Genomic DNA, 19,491 nt, shown 5'->3' with positions numbered 1-19,491 from the left:
AGGGGGCACTTGACCCTGCTCTGCAGGATTCATTGGCCAGTCTTCGCTGGGGGAAGGGAGGGTCTAAGGGAGGGGCCCAGAAAGAAGGATCCAAGAATTTTTTGTACGGGAGTAGATGGCCAGGGATGGAGCAGGAGGGCAAGGGGGTAAGGGGGCGGAGACGATGGGGAAGACATAAGGAGCGGCTGAGTGGTGGGAGAGGGGGCCTTCCCACGGATTCAGGTCGAGTGCAAAGGCTGGGTCCCTCCTCAAATTGATTTTCCCTTCTGGAGGGCTGGGGTGGGGCCACAGGCTGGGGGCGTGTCCCAGGATCTGGCCCCGCCCCTCGCGCAGGCCCTCCCTGAGAGCCCGGCGCCTCACAAAGCGACATCCAGTGGGAGGGAGCGGGACTGATACAGGGGCGGGGCCTCGTCGTAGCTGGACCCCGCCCCCCGCGTGCCTCCTCACAAAGCCGGGCAGGGCCAAGGGGCGGAGCTCAGCCGCGGAGGCGTGTCGGAGCCTTCGGGCGTCAGACCCGCCTCTACCTTTCCCGGCAGGGGAGCCGCCTCACAAAGCGCAACCGTTTGCGCGGGGCGTGGCCCAGGGCGTCTCCACGCGGCCTAGCCCCGCCCCCTGGGCGCGCCCCTGTCCCCGCCTCCCCGCGTCTTCGCTCCGGCACCGCGGTACAAAGCGCGGCCTTTCGAGCCGCGCCAGGGCGGGGGGCGGGGCCCAGGTCCAAGGGCGTGTCCGCGCGGCCGAGCACCGCCCCCCCGGCTCACGCTCCGCCCCCGCTGTTCCTGGGCCGCGGAGCCACCTCACAAAGCCGCGACCGTTCGCGCGGGGCGGGGCGGGGCGGCCCCGTCCCCCGGCGCCCTCCCGCCTGGTGCCCTAGGCGGCCAGCAGGGGGCGCTGCGCCACGGGGCCGGACCTCGGCGGCAGTGGCGGCGAGGCGGAGCGTGGCCGGCAGGCGGCGCTGCCCGGCTCGGCCTTGGCCTCGGCCTGCGCGTCGGCAGCGGCGGCGGCGGCGGCAGCGGCGGCGGCCTGGGCCCGGGCGCGGCGGCGGCGGTGGCGGCGGCGGCGGGGCCTGGAGCCGGATCTAAGATGGCAGCGGCGGCGGCGGCGGCGGGGCCGGGCGCGGGCGGCGCAGGGGCGGCGGTCCCGGGCGGCACAGGGCCCTGCGCGGCCGTGTCCGTGTTCCCCGGCGCCCGCCTCCTCACCATCGGCGACGCGAACGGCGAGATCCAGCGGCACGCGGAGCAGCAGGCGCTGCGCCTCGAGGTGCGCGCCGGCCCGGACGCGGCGGGCATCGCCCTCTACAGCCGTGAGTGCGGGGCCCCGCGGCCGGGCCGAGCGCGGGGGCTGCCCACGAGGCCGGCCGGGCGGGGGACCCGGGGCGGGAGGGACGCGGCCGCAGCTAGGGGCCCGAGGCCCCGAGGGTGAGGGGCCCTGAGCCGTGGGGGCCTGGTGTGGGATCCGTGGCGCCGGGCCGAGGGAGCTGGGAGTGGGGGGCCCCCGAGGGAGAGCAGTGGAGGAACGATGTCAAGGGGCAGAGAGAAAAGAGGGCGTGCGTGGTGTCCAGAGGTGAGGTGCCCCGAGTACGGTGGGAAGCGGGAAATGGGGGAGTGAGGGCCCTGAGATTGGGAGGGGGTGGGCAGGAAGTGGGGGGCCGAGCGGGGAAGGTGAATTCGTAGCCAGCCGGGGGTGTGGGGGCTGGGTGGAAGGGAAGGGGGCCTGTGGTGTGGGAGAGGTGGGAGTCCCTGGGGGCGGGTGTGGCCTCCCTAGGGGAGAGAAGGAGGGGTGTGGGCAGCCTTTGGCCATCTCTCGGGACTCCCAGGACTGCTAAGGACAGTTGGAAAGTGGTGCCCGGCCTGGGGCGGCCTGGAGGACCCGGTTCCACCCATCGGGAGCGTTTTGGCGTTCTGGACCCCCGTGTGGGAAACTTATAGACCTGGGGAGAGGGCGCATGCCAGGGTGGTGCGAGCTGCTGGATGTGCTCCCGGTGGAAACGTGGAAGGGTAGGGCTCCTTCTTGATGTCCGGCTACGGAGTAAGAGGTAACACAGCCTCCGCCCTCGCCACGGTCCTCCGATCTTTCTTTTTGGGGATGTGAGAAGCTGGTTACATTTTCAGAAGCTAGTTTCAAAACTGACATTTCAGTGGAAAAAAAAAAAATCACAAATGTGTTTGCCAAGGCCCCTGAGTCTTTGTAGTTCATCCCCTTTCTTTCTCTGTTACTCTTTCTTATCTGTTCTGATTCCTGATTACTTGCTCACATTTTGCTATTCTGTTTCATTCAGCTTTGTCTCAGGGTTACTTGCACTGATGCTCTGGGAGCCACGGAGGAGGCCTTTCCTGGCTTTGGCCTGTGTGAATTTATTTATTTATTTATTTATTTATTTATTTATTTATTTATTTATTGCCACTTTGGGAAGGGGGTGGTCCAAAGGAAAGTATCTAGAGCAGTTGGTTCACACAGGGTTCTCCTGGCACCTCTGCTTGGAAGACCCAAACGTGTGGAGTTGTGCCCACCTCCCAAGTATCACAGCTCTTTTTGCCGGGGCAGAGTGGGGTTTTCGGGGACCAAGTGAGGAGAGGGGAGAAGGGTATCCCAGGTGGGCATCAGAACTCAGGACAGGCACTAAGCTCTAAAGCTCAGCAGGATCTCCCAGATGATAAGCATGGCCATTCATTTGGCAAGCATTAATAAAGAATAAAGGTGGGCAGTGTTTCTCCAACTGGGGTCCGAGGGCTAATCCTCAAAGCAGTTCTAGGACAGTCGGTTTTTCTTTTGTAAATAACTTCTTTTGATTTTTAGATGATTTTTGATTTATAGAATTATTGGGGACATAGTACAGCGAGTACTCATATACTCCACACCTGGTGTCTCCCCCCCACCTTTTTTTTATAGATTTTATTTATTTATTTGAGAGAGAAAGAGATCACAAGCAGGGGGAGCGGCAGGCAGAGGGAGCAGAGAGCCCGATGCGGGACTCTGTCTATCCCAGGACTCTGGGATCATGACCTGAGCTGAAGGCAGACGCTTAACCGACTGAGCCACCCAGGCGCCCCCCACACCTGATGTTTCTCCTACCCTTAACACCTTCCTCCAGGAGAGTTTTTACATTTTGTGCTTTTGTGTTGTGGGTAATCTCGATATTGTTACTAGTTATAAAGATAACATTGTCTTTTAGAGGTAATTCATAACTGAGACTTTGTCAAGAGGAGAAAGTCCACCTTTCTCAGCTTGAGATCCTCAGTGAGGGATGGTATAGTTTCAGGGGTCTGAAAGAATGTTTCCCCCTTGATGCTCAAGTAACATTGATGTGGGGCTGAGAATGTGGGTTCTGGAGTCAGCAGACCCTGGTTTTGTTCGTTCCTCAGGGCTGCCATGCCACCGTGATGGCCTAAAACAAAAGGAATGTATTCTCTCACAGTTGAAGGCCAGGAGTCTGAAATCAAAGTGTTGGGAGGGTCACACTCCTTCCAGAGGCCCTGGAGGGGAATCTCTTCTGACCCCTTAACAGCTTCCTCTCGGTCTAGGCCTTGCTTGGCTTTTGTCAACAGAACTCCAGTCTCTGCCTCTGTCTTCACATGGCCTCCCCCTGTTTCTCTGTGTCTTTTCTGTAAGGACACCTGTCATTGGATTTAGGGCTCACCCTAAATCCAGAACGATTTTACCTTTGAGAGCCTTAATTACATCTGCAAAGACCCTTTCTTCCAGATATGCCACTTTCACAGGTTCGGGGGGGTTAGGGCTTGGACATATTTTTTTAGGGTCTACTATGTGGACTAGCTCGGTGCCTTCCTAGTATCTGCGAGTCTCTGTGCCTCAGTCTGTTTATCGGTAGAATGGGGGTAATGGCGGGACTTTGTGGCATAGTGTGTGTTTGCTCAGAACACTAATACTTTTTTGGTGGTAGCACCTGCTCCCATAGCAGGCCGGCGCTGGCGATGACCTCAGACTTGGCTGGGTCACTGCTCAGGGTGAGGCAGCATTGGCTCCTGAGCAGGCACGGAGAGCGGGGCGCACAGGGAGGGGATCGCTCTGAAGTTGCCGGGGGAGCGTAGAGTACCAGGGCTGAGGTGTGGGGCTGCACTCTGCTCCTGGATTTGCGAGCAGGCCCGGCCTGCCGGGTGTAGAGTGCTAGCCCGCCGTCCCTTGGAGAAAGTCAGAGATGGTCCAGCCACTGCGGGGATGTGCGGGCATGCGGCCGCGGGGTGGACCAGCGGCACTTGGGGCCTGCTAGGAGCTTTAGGCCTTGTCTTGGGATGACCTTCCTTCCCTGGCCTCCACATTTTCCGGTCCGGACCCTTCTGGGACCTGATTGCTTTGGCCAGATGCGGTGTCAGGAGCCCTTTTCTGCTCACCGCTCCCTTGTGAGTCAGGGTCCTGTGAGCTATGTGTGATTCCAGACCCCTGGGACTCCAGTCTGTGTGTGGGTAGGGACAGGGACGTTGGCCAAGATATGAGTCTCCCCGTGCCTCATGTGGGAGGTGAGCCTGAGGTGTGCTTGGGTGCTGGTGAGGGTCGTGAACGTGGGGTCTGACTGGCGTGGGTCACCGGCTGTGTGGCCTTGAATGAGCCATTTCACCTCCCTGAGCCTGTTTCCTCACCTCCAGCAGCACCTGCCTGCGCGCAGCCTCGGTTTCCTCCTCAGCAGTGGGAACGATACCACTTGGGGTCCAGATATTTGGGTGACGTGGACCATGGGAGTGTGGAGCAGGGGTGTCTGGTGGGACACAATACATATTTTTGTAGATGTTATCGACGATGGCGTGGGTGTTGGGATGGAGTGATGAAGAGCTGGCTTTCGAGGAGGGAGCCCCTTATACCGCCAGGCCGTCCAGCTGCTGTCTCGCACCCCCAGGGGATGGCAGAGGGACCCCGGGCTGCAATGTCCACCTGAGGCGGGGGGGCCGGGGGGGCTGGGAGCTGGGTGTGGGTGGCAGACAGACAACCACGTTCCTTGACGTCTGCACCCTCCCACGTGAGGAGGATGACGGCTGCGGAAGGCCCTGTCCCGGTCACCCTGCCGGGAGCGATAACCCTCCCCACCGCTCCTTGCCGTCGGAAGTCAGCCTGGCCGGTGTCCACGGCAGTGGCTAGATGGCAGCTCCCAGAACCAGGCCGTTTCCCCAGGCAGAGGTGCAGACGTCCCAGGCCCCGAGGAAGCCCTGGCGCGGCCGCTGGAGTTCTTGGACGCAGGGAGCCCTCCCTTTGAAAGGAGGCAGCTTCTCTGGAAGCCCGTCATGGGGCGGCCACGGCGGAGAGCAGAGCAGACTCTCAGTTCCTCAGGCCCCCGGTGTCCTTTCTGGAGATGACTGTGTCTCTTTTCTTTCTCAGTCAGTGCGATCAGTTTGCCTGGTTCTGTGGACTCTCCCCGTCCCCTTGGCCAGGAAGCCACGTACAGCCAGACTGGTTCTGATCGGGCCTACATTTCAGTGTGTGGGGGGCAGGCCAGGGGGAAACCCCAGAGAAAAAACCCTTTGTAAAAACAGTGTGACGTATGGCCTGCTGCCATAGACCCGGGAGCTCTTGGGACTCCCTCCAGTCACAGTTGTGTGGTACCCCCTTGGCAGCTGGGGGAGGGGCACAGAAGAGTTGGTCATGTGCCCAGGCTTTAGGACCTTCAGCGTCAAGCTGGGGTGACACCCCAGAAAGTTAGTAACACTGGAGGGGCGTTCCCACTCCAGCGGTGCCTGTAAGGTGTTCCTGCCTGCTGTCATTTCATTGAACATTTACTGGGGACCGGGCTCTGCGTGAACCTGTGTGGACAGACTCAAATGTTTGACCTTGGGGGCAGCTGGGGAGAGGCTAATAGTGTCAATTAGGGCCGATGGGCAGACGATGGTCTGTGAGCCAGAGCAGGCCTGTGGCCTCCGTTTAAGCCACGAAAGGGAGCTTTGTTCGTTTCTGAAGGGTCTATTAAAAAAAACCCAACAACTAAAGTAAGAATATTTAACTGACACCCTCGTGTCTTGAAAAGCCTAAAATGTTGACTTGCTGGCCCTTGACAGAAAAAGTTTGTGGATCCCTGGGATAAATGAACGAGGCAGGTAGGAGAGGGGGATACGGCGGGAACTTGGCCCCAGCCCTGCTCGGCAGAGCTGCCCCAGCTTTTAAGAGAAACTGAAAAGCCTTTTTTTTGTGTACATCTGTTTGTTTTGATTGTGAAGTGTCCTAATCCCTCAGGCCAGATAGAGTGCACTTTCTGGACTGTGGGCCAGTTAGCCTGACAGGTGCGGCCGTTGCTGTGTGTTACCACTTAGGTTAGTCCTGGGAGGTCAGGGGCACCACTCCCATTTTATTCGTGGAAAAACAGGTGAAAGGGCTTGACCAGGTGACATGGCTGGGCCGGCAGGGGAGCTGGCTTTCAGGGTCAGTGCTATTGGACCTGCTCATTGTTGTACTGTGGGGTGGTTCAATGAAAAAAGGTGGTCAGGATTCCATTCATTCATGCATAACGGAGATCCAGAGTGGCAGTGGCTTAAACAACAGGGCATTTTATTTATCGTGCTCTCACGCTAAAGTCTGGAGGGTGGCCGATCAGGGCTGGCTGGTGTGGAGGCTTTGCTTCAGGAATTCCTTGGGCCCAGGTCCTTCCAGCTACCCACCCCCCCCGCAACATTTCTAGGGTGAGGTCCTGTCCTTGTGGATCAACATGGCAGCTGGAGTCCAGCTATTACCCTGGTGTCCAGACAGCAAGATAAAGGAAGGGACAAACGTGCCGAGGGCTTTGGCCAGGTGTCTGTTAAGGAAAGTTTGCAGACGCTGCTCTGGGCGCTTCTGCTTTCATCCCATTGGCTAGAATGCAGTTGCGGAGCCACTACTAGCTGCAAGGGAGGCTGGGAAATGTAGTCTGTAGTCTGAGCGGTCAGCTGGGCTCAGCTCAACTAATTTCAGGGTTTCTCTTTCTGTAGGAGAGAGGACAGACACTGGGAGACAGTCAGTCACCTTGGCCACAGTAGGTAGGATGTCGATGTAGCCAATGTTGGGAAGGGTGTTCCTGGTTTACGGAGGGCTCAAGTGGGGGGTGGGGGTCAGCAGCCTGGGGTGGGGCAAAGGGGTCTGTCTGAAGAATGGAGGGGCCAGAGTGAGGGTAGCAAGGTTAGGTCCAAGTGATGTTTTACACACGACAGGGCCTTTTCCTGTATATGATCAGGAGCTGCCCACCATTTTCCCCGGAGGCGCCTACATGGTAAGATGTTATTTCCGAAGACTACTGTGGCAGCAGGTTACAGTGTAGATGGGAGCAGGGAGAGAGGGGCCCGTGGAAGCTTCCAGACTAGAGCATGCCACAGGAATGTAACCGAATCGTTCCACCTTAGCCTGCCCCAGAAGTGTGTCAGAGGCCCGGAAGTGGTGTTGTGGAACAAACGGTGAACTCTGCCCCGGGGCAGAGGCCATGACCTTTTGCCAGGGGCTATGAGTGACCTGCCCTCAGGTTTGCTTCCCCCATGTGGTTAAAATAAAAGTTGATGCCCCACTATTTTTTAAATTGTGTGATTTCACGTCAGAATCTGACTTTGCACTTGTGAAAACTCAGAAGGGCTGGCAGCCCCGGGCCGACATGCCCCGAGGCGGAGCTGGATAGCGGCACCACCTTTGGAAGGGGCGTGCTGCCCCAATTTGCCCGAAGTCCCCTTCCTGCTTGTCACCGCCCAGCACGGAGGCTTCATGCCAGTAGTCATTTGTCTTTCCACTTGCAGTGGTTTGTTTCTTAAAATAGAGAGGCATTTCTGTGAACCCAGGCTGCCCTCGGGTGTGGGAAAATGTCCCTTACCCTTAACTGGCACCTCCTTCGGCCCCTGGCCCCTTCCTCTGGGCAGCTGAGTTGGAGCCCCATGGAGGTGGGGGGCTGTTATGTCAGAGTCCTAAGCGGATCTGGCTTCCAGTCCGAGGTCCCACCCACTGCCCACCTCCCAGCTCCCCTTCCTCCTCTCTACCTGCCCAAAGCCCCTCATTGGCCATTTGGAAACTCAGAAGTTCTGAAAGCCTAGCCTGCTGCTTCTTTGACAGCAAAACCCAACCTGCCCAAACTCTCAGGTTGGCAAAATCCCACCTGAGCTGCCACTTGGGGCTCTTCACAATCTCTGTGTGTCCAATTTAGTATGACTGTTCACACCTTTTGGGGTTGTGGGCCCGTGTCTGAGATCACAGGTGCAAAGTGGCCAGCGCCATGAGCCGCACCTGGCAAGCACGGGCCACGACACGTGTGGGGGTCTGGACGCGGTGGGTGTGCAGGGCTTTTGAGGAGAGAGAATGGCGGGAACTTAGGGCTGATCTGAGGTGCGAGGCCGCTGACCAGGTCAGATTTAGCAGAATGCGAGACGCTTGGGGAACCTTCCCCGGCAGGTGCCATCTCTTTCCTGGGGCGCCCGCTCAGGGCCTGGGTCTGCTTGCCGCCTGCAGAGGTGGTGAATTTGCCAGGATGAAGGGGAGATCCCCATCCCGGAGAGGGCAGAGTGGAGGTTCGAGACCTGGAGAGTGGAGGCTGGGAGGGACTTTGGGCAGCTCTAAGTCTCTTAATCTGAAGTCCTCGAGGGTCCCGGGGGTCCCATGATGCCCTGAAATTGCATGCAGTTTTGCAGAAGGCTAGAGGGACAAGACTCAGAGACTGTGACCTTGGACCAGCCTCCTTGACAAAAAGGAGAAAGGGGGTGACAGTGGCACCTCTCTGGAGGGAACACACGTCAAATTCTTCATTGTATGTCTACCTGATGGACCATGGCCATGGCATTGCTGTTGGTTCTCTGTGCGTTTTTTTGGGGAAAGCTCCCCACTTTTGATCCCCCTCTGAGGGATCTGTGACACGAGAAAGGCTGACAGTCACTGGAGGATAGCCCTCGACTGGGGAGTGAAGTGGATGCCTCTGGCTTCTGAGGGGTGGTCTGTGGGAGAGGTGGGGCCCTGGGCCTCTTGGGCCGGGGTGCAGCTCTGATCGGCCAGGACCTAGAGCAGCGCTCAGCAATGTCTGTCAGAGTGAGCCAGAGCCAAGGGGGGAGGTCACTGGATTTCTGATGGGGGGGCAGCCCCCTTGGAGGGGTGGGGGAGGGGACCCAGCCAGATGGCAGGTTGGGGGGAGGGGTGGTGGAGTCTCCGGGAGAGAGGAGGAAGGGAGGGTCCACCTCGCCCAGGCCCCCAGGGCCTACCCACAGTTCTTTGAAGATGAAGAGACCTGACCTTCCATCCATCCAACCACAAGCATGTACTTGCTGTGTTTTTATTGCGGTAGGTTACCTCTCGTCTTCCTTTAAACAGCTAGCAAAAATGGACTGAGCGTCTGCTGTGTGCCAGTCACTGTTTTAGGAGCTGGGGCTACGGTGACGCCCCAAGCCAAGCACACGCTCCCACATTTGCCGGTCTTGGGGGGGTTGTGTGACAGGCACTAAGTCAGCAGTCACCTAATCACATTGTACTTAGTGGCCAGTCTCCTCCGGAAGAAAGTGAACTGGGCAGAAGCTTGAAAATGCCGGAGAGGGCGAGGGGGAGGTGGGGCTCGGCAGGGTGGGCCCCCTGCTATGGTGGGGCCCAGGGCTCGTGGGGGAAGAGCAGGTGAAGCCGAAGGAGGGCCTGGTGGGGCCTAGGCCTGGCTCCGCCCCTTGGCGTGACCTCTCTGTGCCTCTGTTTCCTCGATTGTAAAATGGGGCTCTTGATGGCACCTACCTCAGAGGGTTGTTGTGAGTTTGTGGACGCGTATAAAATCACGCCTGCTGCCCAGCCGGCCGAGGGCAGCCAGCGCAGGTGTGGCTGGAGCGGGCTGCGCAGGGGGGAGGAGTGACACCTTGGCTGTATCTGGGCTCAAGCCCATCTCTGTCCCCGGCCTTTCCTAGCAGGGTGATCCCTGGCGGATGACTCCGTCTCTTGTGTCTCAGCTTCCTTGTCAGTGGGGCGCTTCACTGAGGGGCTTAGCTGGTGGCAGGTGGCCTAGGTGGCGGTGGACATCTGTGGCTGAACTGGAGGCATAGCTGAACACAAGCCAGACACCATCTCCACCCCGCATACTCGGGGAGCGGAGAGAAAGTAGACGGAGAGCCCTGTCTCCCCACTGGGGGGGACGTGGCCCAGGAGTCAGCACGCAGAGCCTGGCAGCTGAGGAGCTGAGTGTGGGGGCGGGAGGCCCCTGGCCAGAGAGGGTTGAGGTGGAGAGGGGGGAATTCCTGGGGACCAGGGGGCGGTGGCTCGGGGGGTGGCTGGGGTCTGCAGCATCCCTGGGTCAGTCCTCCTGCTCTCCGGGGTCCCTGTCTCTCTGCATTCCCTGATGGAATGAATGTTCTCCCTTCTCCCTTGGGGACTGCGGCAGCCCTCTCTGGGTCAGAAGCTGCTGGAGGTCATGATTAGTATAGGTGGTGGAGCCTTACCTTGATGTGACCTTGTGACTCTGGCCAAGCCCTCGCAGTTCAGCTTCCGGTTCTTCCAGGAAGATGGAGGGCGGCTTGAGGGCTGGTGTTAGCCTAGCACACAACAGGTGAACAACACACAGCGTCCTAGGTCACTGGCATAAACCTGCTGTATCGTCTGGAAGGGCAGATGTGTGCCAGGTGTGGGTGGCCAGGTGCCCGGCGATCATAAAGCCCTGAGACAGGGAGGGCTGGGAGGGGCCCGAGGTGGCCTTGAGATTCAACCCCCCCCCCCCCGCCCCAGGTCCCTGGTGACTCAGGAGGGAGACCCCTGGCCCTTCGTGCCTCCACCCTCCCGCTTTCTCACTTCTGGGACTTGCTTGGGAGGCTTCTGGATTCAGGGTCCCAGGCGCTGTGCAGGGTGGGGCCGCTGGCACCTTCACACCCACCCAGAGAGACCACATCACCTACTCTGACTTTTGGTTGAAGAATCTGGAGTTCCCGACTTTCCCTGCCCCCACTCCCTTTGTTTCCCGAAAACCAGTTCTATGAAGGAAATTGAGACCAGGCTTCCCCCAGGCCTGCGGTAGTTGGATCTGGAAACTCTGGCCTCGTGATACTCTTTTGATGACTTATTTTAATTGTTGTTTAATCGACACCCACAGATGCCCAAGCCTTCGGTGGTTCTGTTCGGTGCGTTTGACAGTTGTGTGGCCCATGAAGCCGCCACCCGAGGCCAGACCTAGAACTGTCCCCCAGCCTCTGGGTGCTTTTTGTTCTGTCAGGCGGGGCCTTCTTGAAAACAAGTCCAGACTGGTTTGCGGGAGGGGGCTCTGTCTCCTCCCCACCCCCACTCCTTGCACGGAGAGAGGGAACCCCCTTTTATTCCCTCTTTTTGTGTGTCTCTTTCAAGCGATTCATCACCCACAGCTTTGGCAAGAGCAGGTCTGGGCTGTTTTTCTTTAAGATTGTTGGCGGATTTGCTTCCCCACTAAGTGTGTTCTTGTGGCTGGGGTTCGTTTTCGCTGGATGTGTCACACACGTCAGAGCGGAGTGGTTTCACGTATGGAAACCTGCCTGGCGACACGGGCACGGGTGACATTCCAGGTGAGGACAGTGCGGTGAGGGGGGGACCTGCCAGCTCAGTGCTCTAACGAGAAAGCGGCTCGATCTTGATCCCCTCCAGGGGCCATGGGAATAATCACAGACAGATTGGGGGGCCTCTTACAGACCCCAGAGGGACATTCCAGAAAATTGGCCGCATTCTTCTTTGAGCTGGAGGGGAAGGCGAAGGCCGGCTGCGGTTTCCAGACCTGCTGTGTGCCCTGGAGGGGCCCTCCACGGAACCTGGCTCTGCCCCAAGCCCTCTGTGTGACCAGAGGGTGGAGTCCCCAGTGTTGGACGCGCCTCCCGGATGGGGGGACACCCGTTGGGATGCCCGGCTCTGACGCCCCGGACTCCCTGCCCCTACGCCCTGCTTACCCGCGTTTCCGAGGCCTACCATAGCTGCCGTTTACTGCGCTCGAGCACGTGCCAGGCAGGCGCCGTGCCAGGCGCTTTACGTTCATTGATTCGCCTAACCGTGAGAACAGCCCCGAAGGGCCGGCTGGCTGCCGTGTGCAGTTGGCACAAGGGTGCTGGGCAGGGGAGTGAGTGTGGGGGGATCCAGCCCATTCTCTGCTCACCAAGCCACGCACACCTGTGGGGAGCCTCAGTAGCCACAGCCCCTCCCCCCAGTTTATAAACGAGGAAACGGAGGCATTCTGGGGCAGGTAGCTGCTGGGATGCCGGCTCCGGTTTGGCTCCAGCACCTCCACTTCTCTGTGCCACCTTTCAGGCGCTGGTGGGGTGTGTGTGCCCTAAAGGGGACTCCGCCGTGCGTGGGGGAGGCGCCCACCTGCCCCTTGTGGTCCTTGTTCTGTGTCGGGGAAGTGTCCTCGGAGGACTGTCCTGGGGCCCAGAGCCAGTCTTTCCTCATTCCTGCCTCGTTGCCGATTCCATCCCGGGGTGAGGCAGCCTCTGTCCCCTCTTGCCTGTGTCTCATCCGGAGTCACATTCGGGGAGGCAGCCTGAGGACAGGGCCGGGCACACAGGGCCCTCCTAATTCTGATCCAGGCGGTGCCGTAGGGGCTCCCAGGGGCCTGGCGGAGGCCCTCCAAGCCGTGGCGCGGCCCCAGCACGTCCCGTTTGGCCTCTGTGCTGCTGGTCAAACTCCGCTCTCAAGCTGGGCCCGAGACCCGGGCTGCAGTTTCTTCTGTCTGTCATTCTCTGCTGAGGCTGCCCCTGGCCCATCCTCCTGCCTCTTCCTGTTTGGCCTTTCTGGAGTCACCCTGGTCTGCGGGTTGAGGCCCCTCAGCTGGCCCCAGGGCAGAACCCCCAGGAACCACATTCCCGCTTCTCGGCTTCCTGTGCTGAGTGCACTGGCCCTGGCGTGACAGGAGCCAGAAGGTGTGGTGTACCACCGCTTTGAGGGTGGGCTCCCCCACAGCCCGGGGTCCTCCTGCTGCCCTTGACATGCCTCGTTCCAGCCCTGCCTTCCAGGTCTCCCTGGGCGGCTCCTCTGCCCAGGGCCTCCCCTTCCCACCTTGTTCCTCCGAGAGCGCTGCCCACCCAGCTCCTGCTGTCACGGGGGGTTCAGACCCTTAGCGACCCCTCACAGCGCTAGGAGGTGACCTCCATCACGTTCCCTGCAGTGGTGGCTCGGGGATGGCACCAGTCATCAACCAGCCAGGCCAGGCTCTGCCTGGTCGTAGAGCCCATGTCCTTCCCGGTGGATGCTGGGATGGGGCTTGGCTCTTTCACAAGATGCTGGGTCCCTGGGCTAAGCTGCCCTGAGCATGTCATCTCTGTGCCTCGGTTTCCTCTCTTGAAAGGAAGGCGGTCGGGAGCAGTAACTGAGGGCCCCGTGTCCTTGGGTGTTTGCCTGCTATTGGGTGCGTCACAGCTTCGAGGTCCTGGCCGGAGGGGCCCAGGGGCCCAGGGCTGGGGCTGCTGGTTTTGTTGCTTTGTGCCCCCCACCCCCCGCCCCATAATTACCCGCTAAGCCCGTGCTTTCAGGGGCCGGGGAACCCTGGCGCACATCTGCTGTCCCTTTTGTAGCTGACAAAGCCCGGAGCTGCGCCGCTGATTAGCATGGATGGGGGAGACATTTGCATGTAATAGCTCCCGCCCAGTCGGTTCCCCTAGTACTCTTTTCAGAAAAGCCAAGCTCTTTCTTTGTCTGCTCCTTCTTTTCTTGGGGTTGCCCTTCCTCTTGGGGCTCCTCGAGACCAGTCCTGTGGGGCCTGGAGGTGGTGCTGGCCTCCACCCCACCCGGCCACGGGCGAGCTCTTTGAGAGGAGTCCCCTTGCAGGGCTCTGACCTCCCGGAGCTGTCGCTGGTCAGTGAGGTTTGGGTGTCGTTGGCGCAGGGCCCTTCTGCAGCCCAGGGTCAGCCAGGGGGTGTGAGGGGCGGCTCGCCACTTACCGGGGTGCTGCCATGGCGAGCAGCTCTGGGTCAGACCCAGCAGTAGCTGGGGAGGCCTGTGGCCCAAGTGGTGCCAGGGGCCACGGGGGCCTTGCTTCCCCTTATGCCAGCAGGAAACCCTGGGGGGCGTCCCTGCCCCCCAGAAGGCTGCCTCGTGGACCAAGAGCCTCTTCTGTCCTCTCCGGTGCCCATGCACCTCCCTGGTGTCCTGTCACCCTGTTGCTGGGGAGTTCGGGAAGTTTCCTCCTCAGAAACTTGTATTCTCAGGGCCCCTCCTGACATAGACCTGTCTTTTAGATTTTTCAGGCTGCCCTGTACGTTGCCCACCCTGCCACCCAATACGAGCCTCTTTGTGCCCACAGAGGTGGCTTGCTATTGAGTTCTTGTGAATATTCTCAAAGGAACGAGCACACTGTGCAATGCCATCCCTACTTCAGGAAATAAACCATTGCCAGTAGAAAAAAGGGCCCCTATCTCGTCCCCTCCCAGGGAGGTAACCTGGAAGGAGTGGTGTTCCATCCACTTGGTGCTGCTTTAGAAGGGGCCGTGTGAGTGGCCTAAATGTAGACCCATCCTGGAGCTCGCGAGGCCTAAACCGAAAAATTCCCAGGCACAGTCTGAAGGTGGCCACCGGCTCGCTGCCTTGGCCAGGTGGCTGCTCCCATGTCCCCAAGGCACGCTTAGTGGCCGGATGGGGGTGGTGGGTAGGGCCAGAATTCTCTCCAGGACTCCACTGTCTGCCTCCAGCCAGAATGCCTTGGGGACAGGGCAGCCAAGCTGGGTGTTTTGTGCCAGTAACACCTCCTGTCTACCCGTGGGTCTTCGGTTGGATGCAAAGGGGGTGTTCGTCTTTATGACAGTAGTGAGCGGTGCGTTCATTTAGCTTTCTCGACATGGACGTTGAGGCCCGGGGGTGGGGGGAGTGTGAGGCTCCAGGTGACAGAGGCCGGATTCAAACCTGGGTCTGATATGAGCTGGCCTTCTGGGGGATGTGCCTCACCTGTGGCCTCCCTGATGCGGGGAGAAGGGCTTCCCTGGGTGACAGCTGCCCAGAATGCAGGCCGCGCTGCCCCTGGCTGAGACCCGAGTGTCCTGGGGTCGCTGCCCCTCCTGCATCACACTGAGAGTGGTGTGGGTGTGGGTCTCGTCCGGCAGAGAGCCGTTGCTGAGAAGTCGTTGCCGTCCATCCCCTACTTCAGAAGGACCCTCTGGTCCCAGGCCCTTTCCCACCCCCCCTGGCCCTCCAGCGGGTGGAGGGAGGTACGTGGTCAGACCTGCTCACTCCGGGGACACCCCAGACGACTTGAGTGGGCGCCAGGCCTCCCCTGCCGTCAGGATTGCCATTTGTCCAGTTATCTCTTGTGTACAGGGTAGAAACTCAAACCGCTCAGGAGGGTGGGACCTGAAAGGTCCTTCTCTTCCTCCCTCCTGGTCTCGGCCCGCGCGCCCCACATTGCCCATCACCTTCCGGTGTGACCTTCCCGCCTGGATTTTCCTGCAGAAATCTCTCCCCGGGAGCCCAGTTCTGCCTGGTTAAACAGCGGGAGTGGAAGGGTGCCCCCGCGCCAAGCCTGCCAGCCTCCCAGAGGCAGCCACTGAAGCCATTCCATCACTGTTTTTTTCCAGAAAAGCCCCCAGGCATGCAGCGTGCTTGGCCGGTGGCCCTCTGTTTTCTACCTGTGGCGCCTAGATGTTTACTGGGCCCGGGCCGGCTCTCACAGCACCTGCCGGCTTGCTCCTGGCTGCCCCTTCTTCCCTGTTCAGTGGGCGTTGGGGTTTTCAGCTGCTTTGGACAGTCCCAGGTCTGGGTTTATCTTCGCGGACACTGGCAAGTGGAATTCTAGGATAAGGCCCCCAAAGGGCTGGCAGGGGCGGGGTTTCTGGGTGGGGAGGCTCTGAAGGATCGCGGGGCCAGGCGCTCCGGGTGCCTGCGGGGAGGGCTGGGAGTCCCCCACCCCCCGGGGCCGGGCCGGGCCAGAGGAGCCCAGGGTGACCTCCTGGTCCTCAGACACCCCGGGGCCGGGCAGCTGCGTGCAGCGTCTCCCAGGACAGCACCAGAGGAGCGGGCTTAGGTTACTTGGCTGAGAGGGAGGGCAGGCCGGGTTAGGCTGCCTGGGGTTGGGTTCTCTTCTGAGACTGGCGCGGATCTGCTGAAGGGTGAAGTGGCCACTCCCAGCTACTGAATACTTGGTACACGTACTGCCCCCACCCCCGCATCTTCTCACGGAATCTGGGGGGCAAGGAGGGGTCCTTATCCTCTTGTAATCCCCACTTCCCAGATGAGGCTCCTGAGGTTGGGGGTGAAGGCAGGTGGTGGAGCAGCTGTCAGTCCTCCGCGTGGGTCATGTCTTGTCACCCCGAGGGCTGTGTCATTATCACCATTTGATAGATGAGGGAACAAAGGTCCACGGTCATACAACCGGAGAGTAGCAAGTTTGGCCTTGAACCCAGACTTCCTTGATGCCCATCATTTTATTTTATTTTATTTTATTTTATTTTATTTTATTTTATTTTATTTTATTTTAATTATTTTTTATAATTATGTTCAATTAGCCAACATATAGTACATCATTAGTTTTTGATGTAGAGTTCAACGATTCATTAGTTGTGTATAAACCCAGCGCTCATCAGATGCCCATCATTTCAGCTACTGCCCGTGTTGGTCTTCCCTGCTGGGTGAGCCAGGAGTGACTTCTTTCCTCTGCTGGCCACAGGGACGCCACACCACACAGGGACAGGGGGAGGCCTCTGTGCCCACAGTTTGGAGACTTGGTTCCTGCCGCCAGGCACTGGGTGCCTCGGGGAGACAGGAGGCTTTTCCAGGAAGGCGAGCCCTGTGTCACCCAGAGCCTGATTTGGTGGGGTTGTGACCACCCCCCCGGGGCAGGCTCTAATCTGCATGTACCTCGCCTCCAAGTGTATCAGAGCCCCCTCCCCGAGTTCCTTCCGGTCCCTCTTACCCTTCCTTCTCCGCCCTGTGCCATCAGCCTCCCGCCGGCACCTGTGAGCGCTGGAAGGCTGGGGCCCCTGGGCTGCACGGAGACGAGAGCTGCCCCCTGAGCCCAGGGCCCCGAGCAGAGCAAAGCACCTTGACCTTCTGTGCCTCGCCTACCTTTCTTTATGGTGGAATATTTTCCTCTGGAAGGTACACAGCCTGGTTTTTGTTTGGCGGCAGGAGGTGATTTGGTAAAAGACCTCACATTTGGACAAGCAGTTCTACCCACCCCCACCCCCCTTCGCCCCAAGTCTGCCAAGATAAGTAGCTTTAATTAGTCCTCGTTTGGTGGCTGTGGTAGTTTCCCCACTAGCGAGGCAAGGACTTGGAACGTGGCCCTTTTCCCCCGAGCTGGTGGCAGCTTTCCTGTCTTCTCCTCCACCTCTGTTCTCCATGCGACAGCTTCCCTCTTCTTGCGTGAGGATGGAAGTTTCCATGCGGGGAGAGTGTAACTCCAGGCATTTGTCCTTGTTCCACTGGGTCCTTCTGACCCAGGTCTGACCAGCCCGAAGGACCCAGTGACCCTCTGCGTGTCCCATTACTGCTTGTTTGGCGGCGGGGGGGGGGCAGTGTGGGCAGGGAGGTTACCGTGTGGGTGCCTAGCGCCCAACGTCCTCAAGTGGTTAAGTGACTTTCCTGAGGCCACACATGCCGTCAGGGCCTGGGCACCTGGACCCCCATGCCATCTGCCTCCTGCACTTAGGGAAGGGGCCTGGCCTCCCGGACCCCATGCCCCAGGGCCACCACGCAGGTAAGCATCCCCCAAGTGCCCCCGGGTCTGGGCGCTGTGCCAGCCACGTGCGGAGCCCTGGGTCTGTGCTGCTCTGCGTCATCGGTTGGGGAGCAAGGGGGCGTTAAATAAGGAGTTGCTGTGTGATGGGGCACTTGTCCAGGAAGTGCTGGAGGACCTCAAGGAGGAGGTAACAGTGACACAGGAGAAGAGGGGAAGGGCGTTCTGGATCTCAGGAGCCATGGAAGCCAGAGTGAAGTCCTGCCCACGGTCTGGGGGTAGCGAAGGTCAGCGTGGCTTGACTGGGGACATGGAGGAGGCCACAGATGTTGACGGGCTCGTGAACCCCATGAGGAGTTTGTGTTTGTTCCAGAAGGCTCTGGGAGACCATGGAGAGGTCTAAGCAGGAGAACGGCCCCAGCATATTGGCCATGTTAGACATTGTGACCGGGAGGTGACAGAGGCTCAGCATGTGTCCCCGGGACCATCTGGTCAGTGCCCCCTGAGACGGGCCTTCCTGTGTCTGCTGCTCCCTGAATCAGCCAGCTCTTTCGAGGCCCTCCTGGGTGCCAGGCCTCGGGTGAAGTGGTGAGCAGGGCATTTCCCTTATACCTGGGCCCAGGGAGGCCCCTGTGCCTCAGAGGTCCGCCAGCTTCTGCTGCCCAGGGAGCCCTCAAGGAGGGGGTGTCTGGGGTGGTCCTGTGGTAGGTGGGGCACAGGCAGCTTATCCTCCCAAGAGCCACTGGCTTCCCAGCTTCCCTCATCTCCTGCCTAGCCCGCAGCTCCTCCAGCCCTGTCCCCAAGGCCATCTCAGCACTCAGTCACTCCAGGTGCTGCCCATGGCTGTGGGAGTGGCCGGACTCCCGAGAGGCTCGAGACCCAGATCTGCCCACCCGGCCTGGGAGTCTAGCTCATCAACCTCCCTGGCCGCAGCCACGCTGCCCTGGGCCCCTCTGAGGAGAAGCGTGCCTTCTGGGTGTCTCCCGCGCTCAGTACTGATACCCAACACTTCCGATCACGAGTGTGTGGGTGGGGGCCTCCCCACACCAGCTGCGTGGCCTACAGTCACCTCCGTTCTGACACTGCCTGCCCGTCTGAAGATAGTGTCAGACCCCCTAGAATAAGGGCTCAGCCCCACCAGACTGTCGCCCTCCACCCCCACAGCCAGCATGAGTCTAGGATGTCCCTTGTGCTCCTTGCCCCCGGCTATAGATCTGAGGTTCCCAGGCCCTCCTCAGGCTCAATGAACTTGCTGGAGGGCTCACAGAGCTCAGGGAAACCGTTTACGTCCTAGATCAGTGGTTAATGTAAAAAGGATAGAACTCAGGAGCAGCCAGAGGGAAGAGAGGTGTACGCAGGGTGTGAGGAAGGGGTGCCTCTCTCTCAGCACCTCGTCCTGCTCAGCAGCCAGGAAGCTCTCTGAGCCCCGTCCTTTGGGTTCTATTTTTATGGAGACTTTATTACGCAGGAATGATTGATTAAGTCCTTGGCCATTGGAGGCCTAGGAGGGGGACTGAAAGTTCCAACCCTCTAATTACTCGGTTGGTCCCCCTGGCAACCAGCCCCCATTCTTAGGGGCTTTCGGAGAGCCACCTCATTAACATAAACTCAAGTGGTCGAAAGGGGCTTTGACTGACTCACAGCAGACCCCTTTATTGTTCTTACCACCTCCGGCACTCCCAGAATCTTCGGAGCTCTGTGCCAGGTACCTGTCTGTTCAGTATAAATGACAACATCACAGCCTCCTTTTCTCCCTGCCTTCCCATGTGCCTTTTTCCCTCTTGCTGGAGAATTCGCTCCCACTCTCTGTCCCAGCCGGGGCCAGGTGCCATCTCTAGGCACCTGTCCCCCTGCAGCAGTGCCCGTTACTTGGGGATCCTCATCACTGGCTTTCGGAGAGCCACCTCATTAACATAAACTCAAGTGGTCGAAAGGGGCTGTCCTCACCCCCACCTGGCTGTCCTCACCCCCTCTGGGATGGG

At 59.5% G+C, this 19,491-nt stretch overlaps 1 protein-coding gene across 1 annotated transcript in view; it reads left to right on the top strand.

The window, feature by feature from the left end:
* Positions 1-993: 993 nt before the first annotated feature.
* CARM1 (coactivator associated arginine methyltransferase 1) overlaps positions 994-19,491 on the top strand; it is a 39,135-nt gene continuing 20,637 nt past the window's right edge. The window contains 1 exon segment of the mRNA XM_045774514.2: positions 994-1,300. Coding sequence (XP_045630470.1) covers positions 1,081-1,300 — 220 coding nt within the window. The 5' untranslated portion in view covers positions 994-1,080.

The sequence above is a fragment of the Ursus americanus genome, chromosome 14 (assembly GCF_024610735.1).
Source record: "Ursus americanus isolate L20-20 chromosome 14, mUrsAme1.1.p, whole genome shotgun sequence".
Taxonomy (NCBI): Eukaryota; Metazoa; Chordata; class Mammalia; order Carnivora; family Ursidae; genus Ursus; species Ursus americanus.
This window is presented reverse-complemented; position numbering and strand designations above follow the sequence as displayed.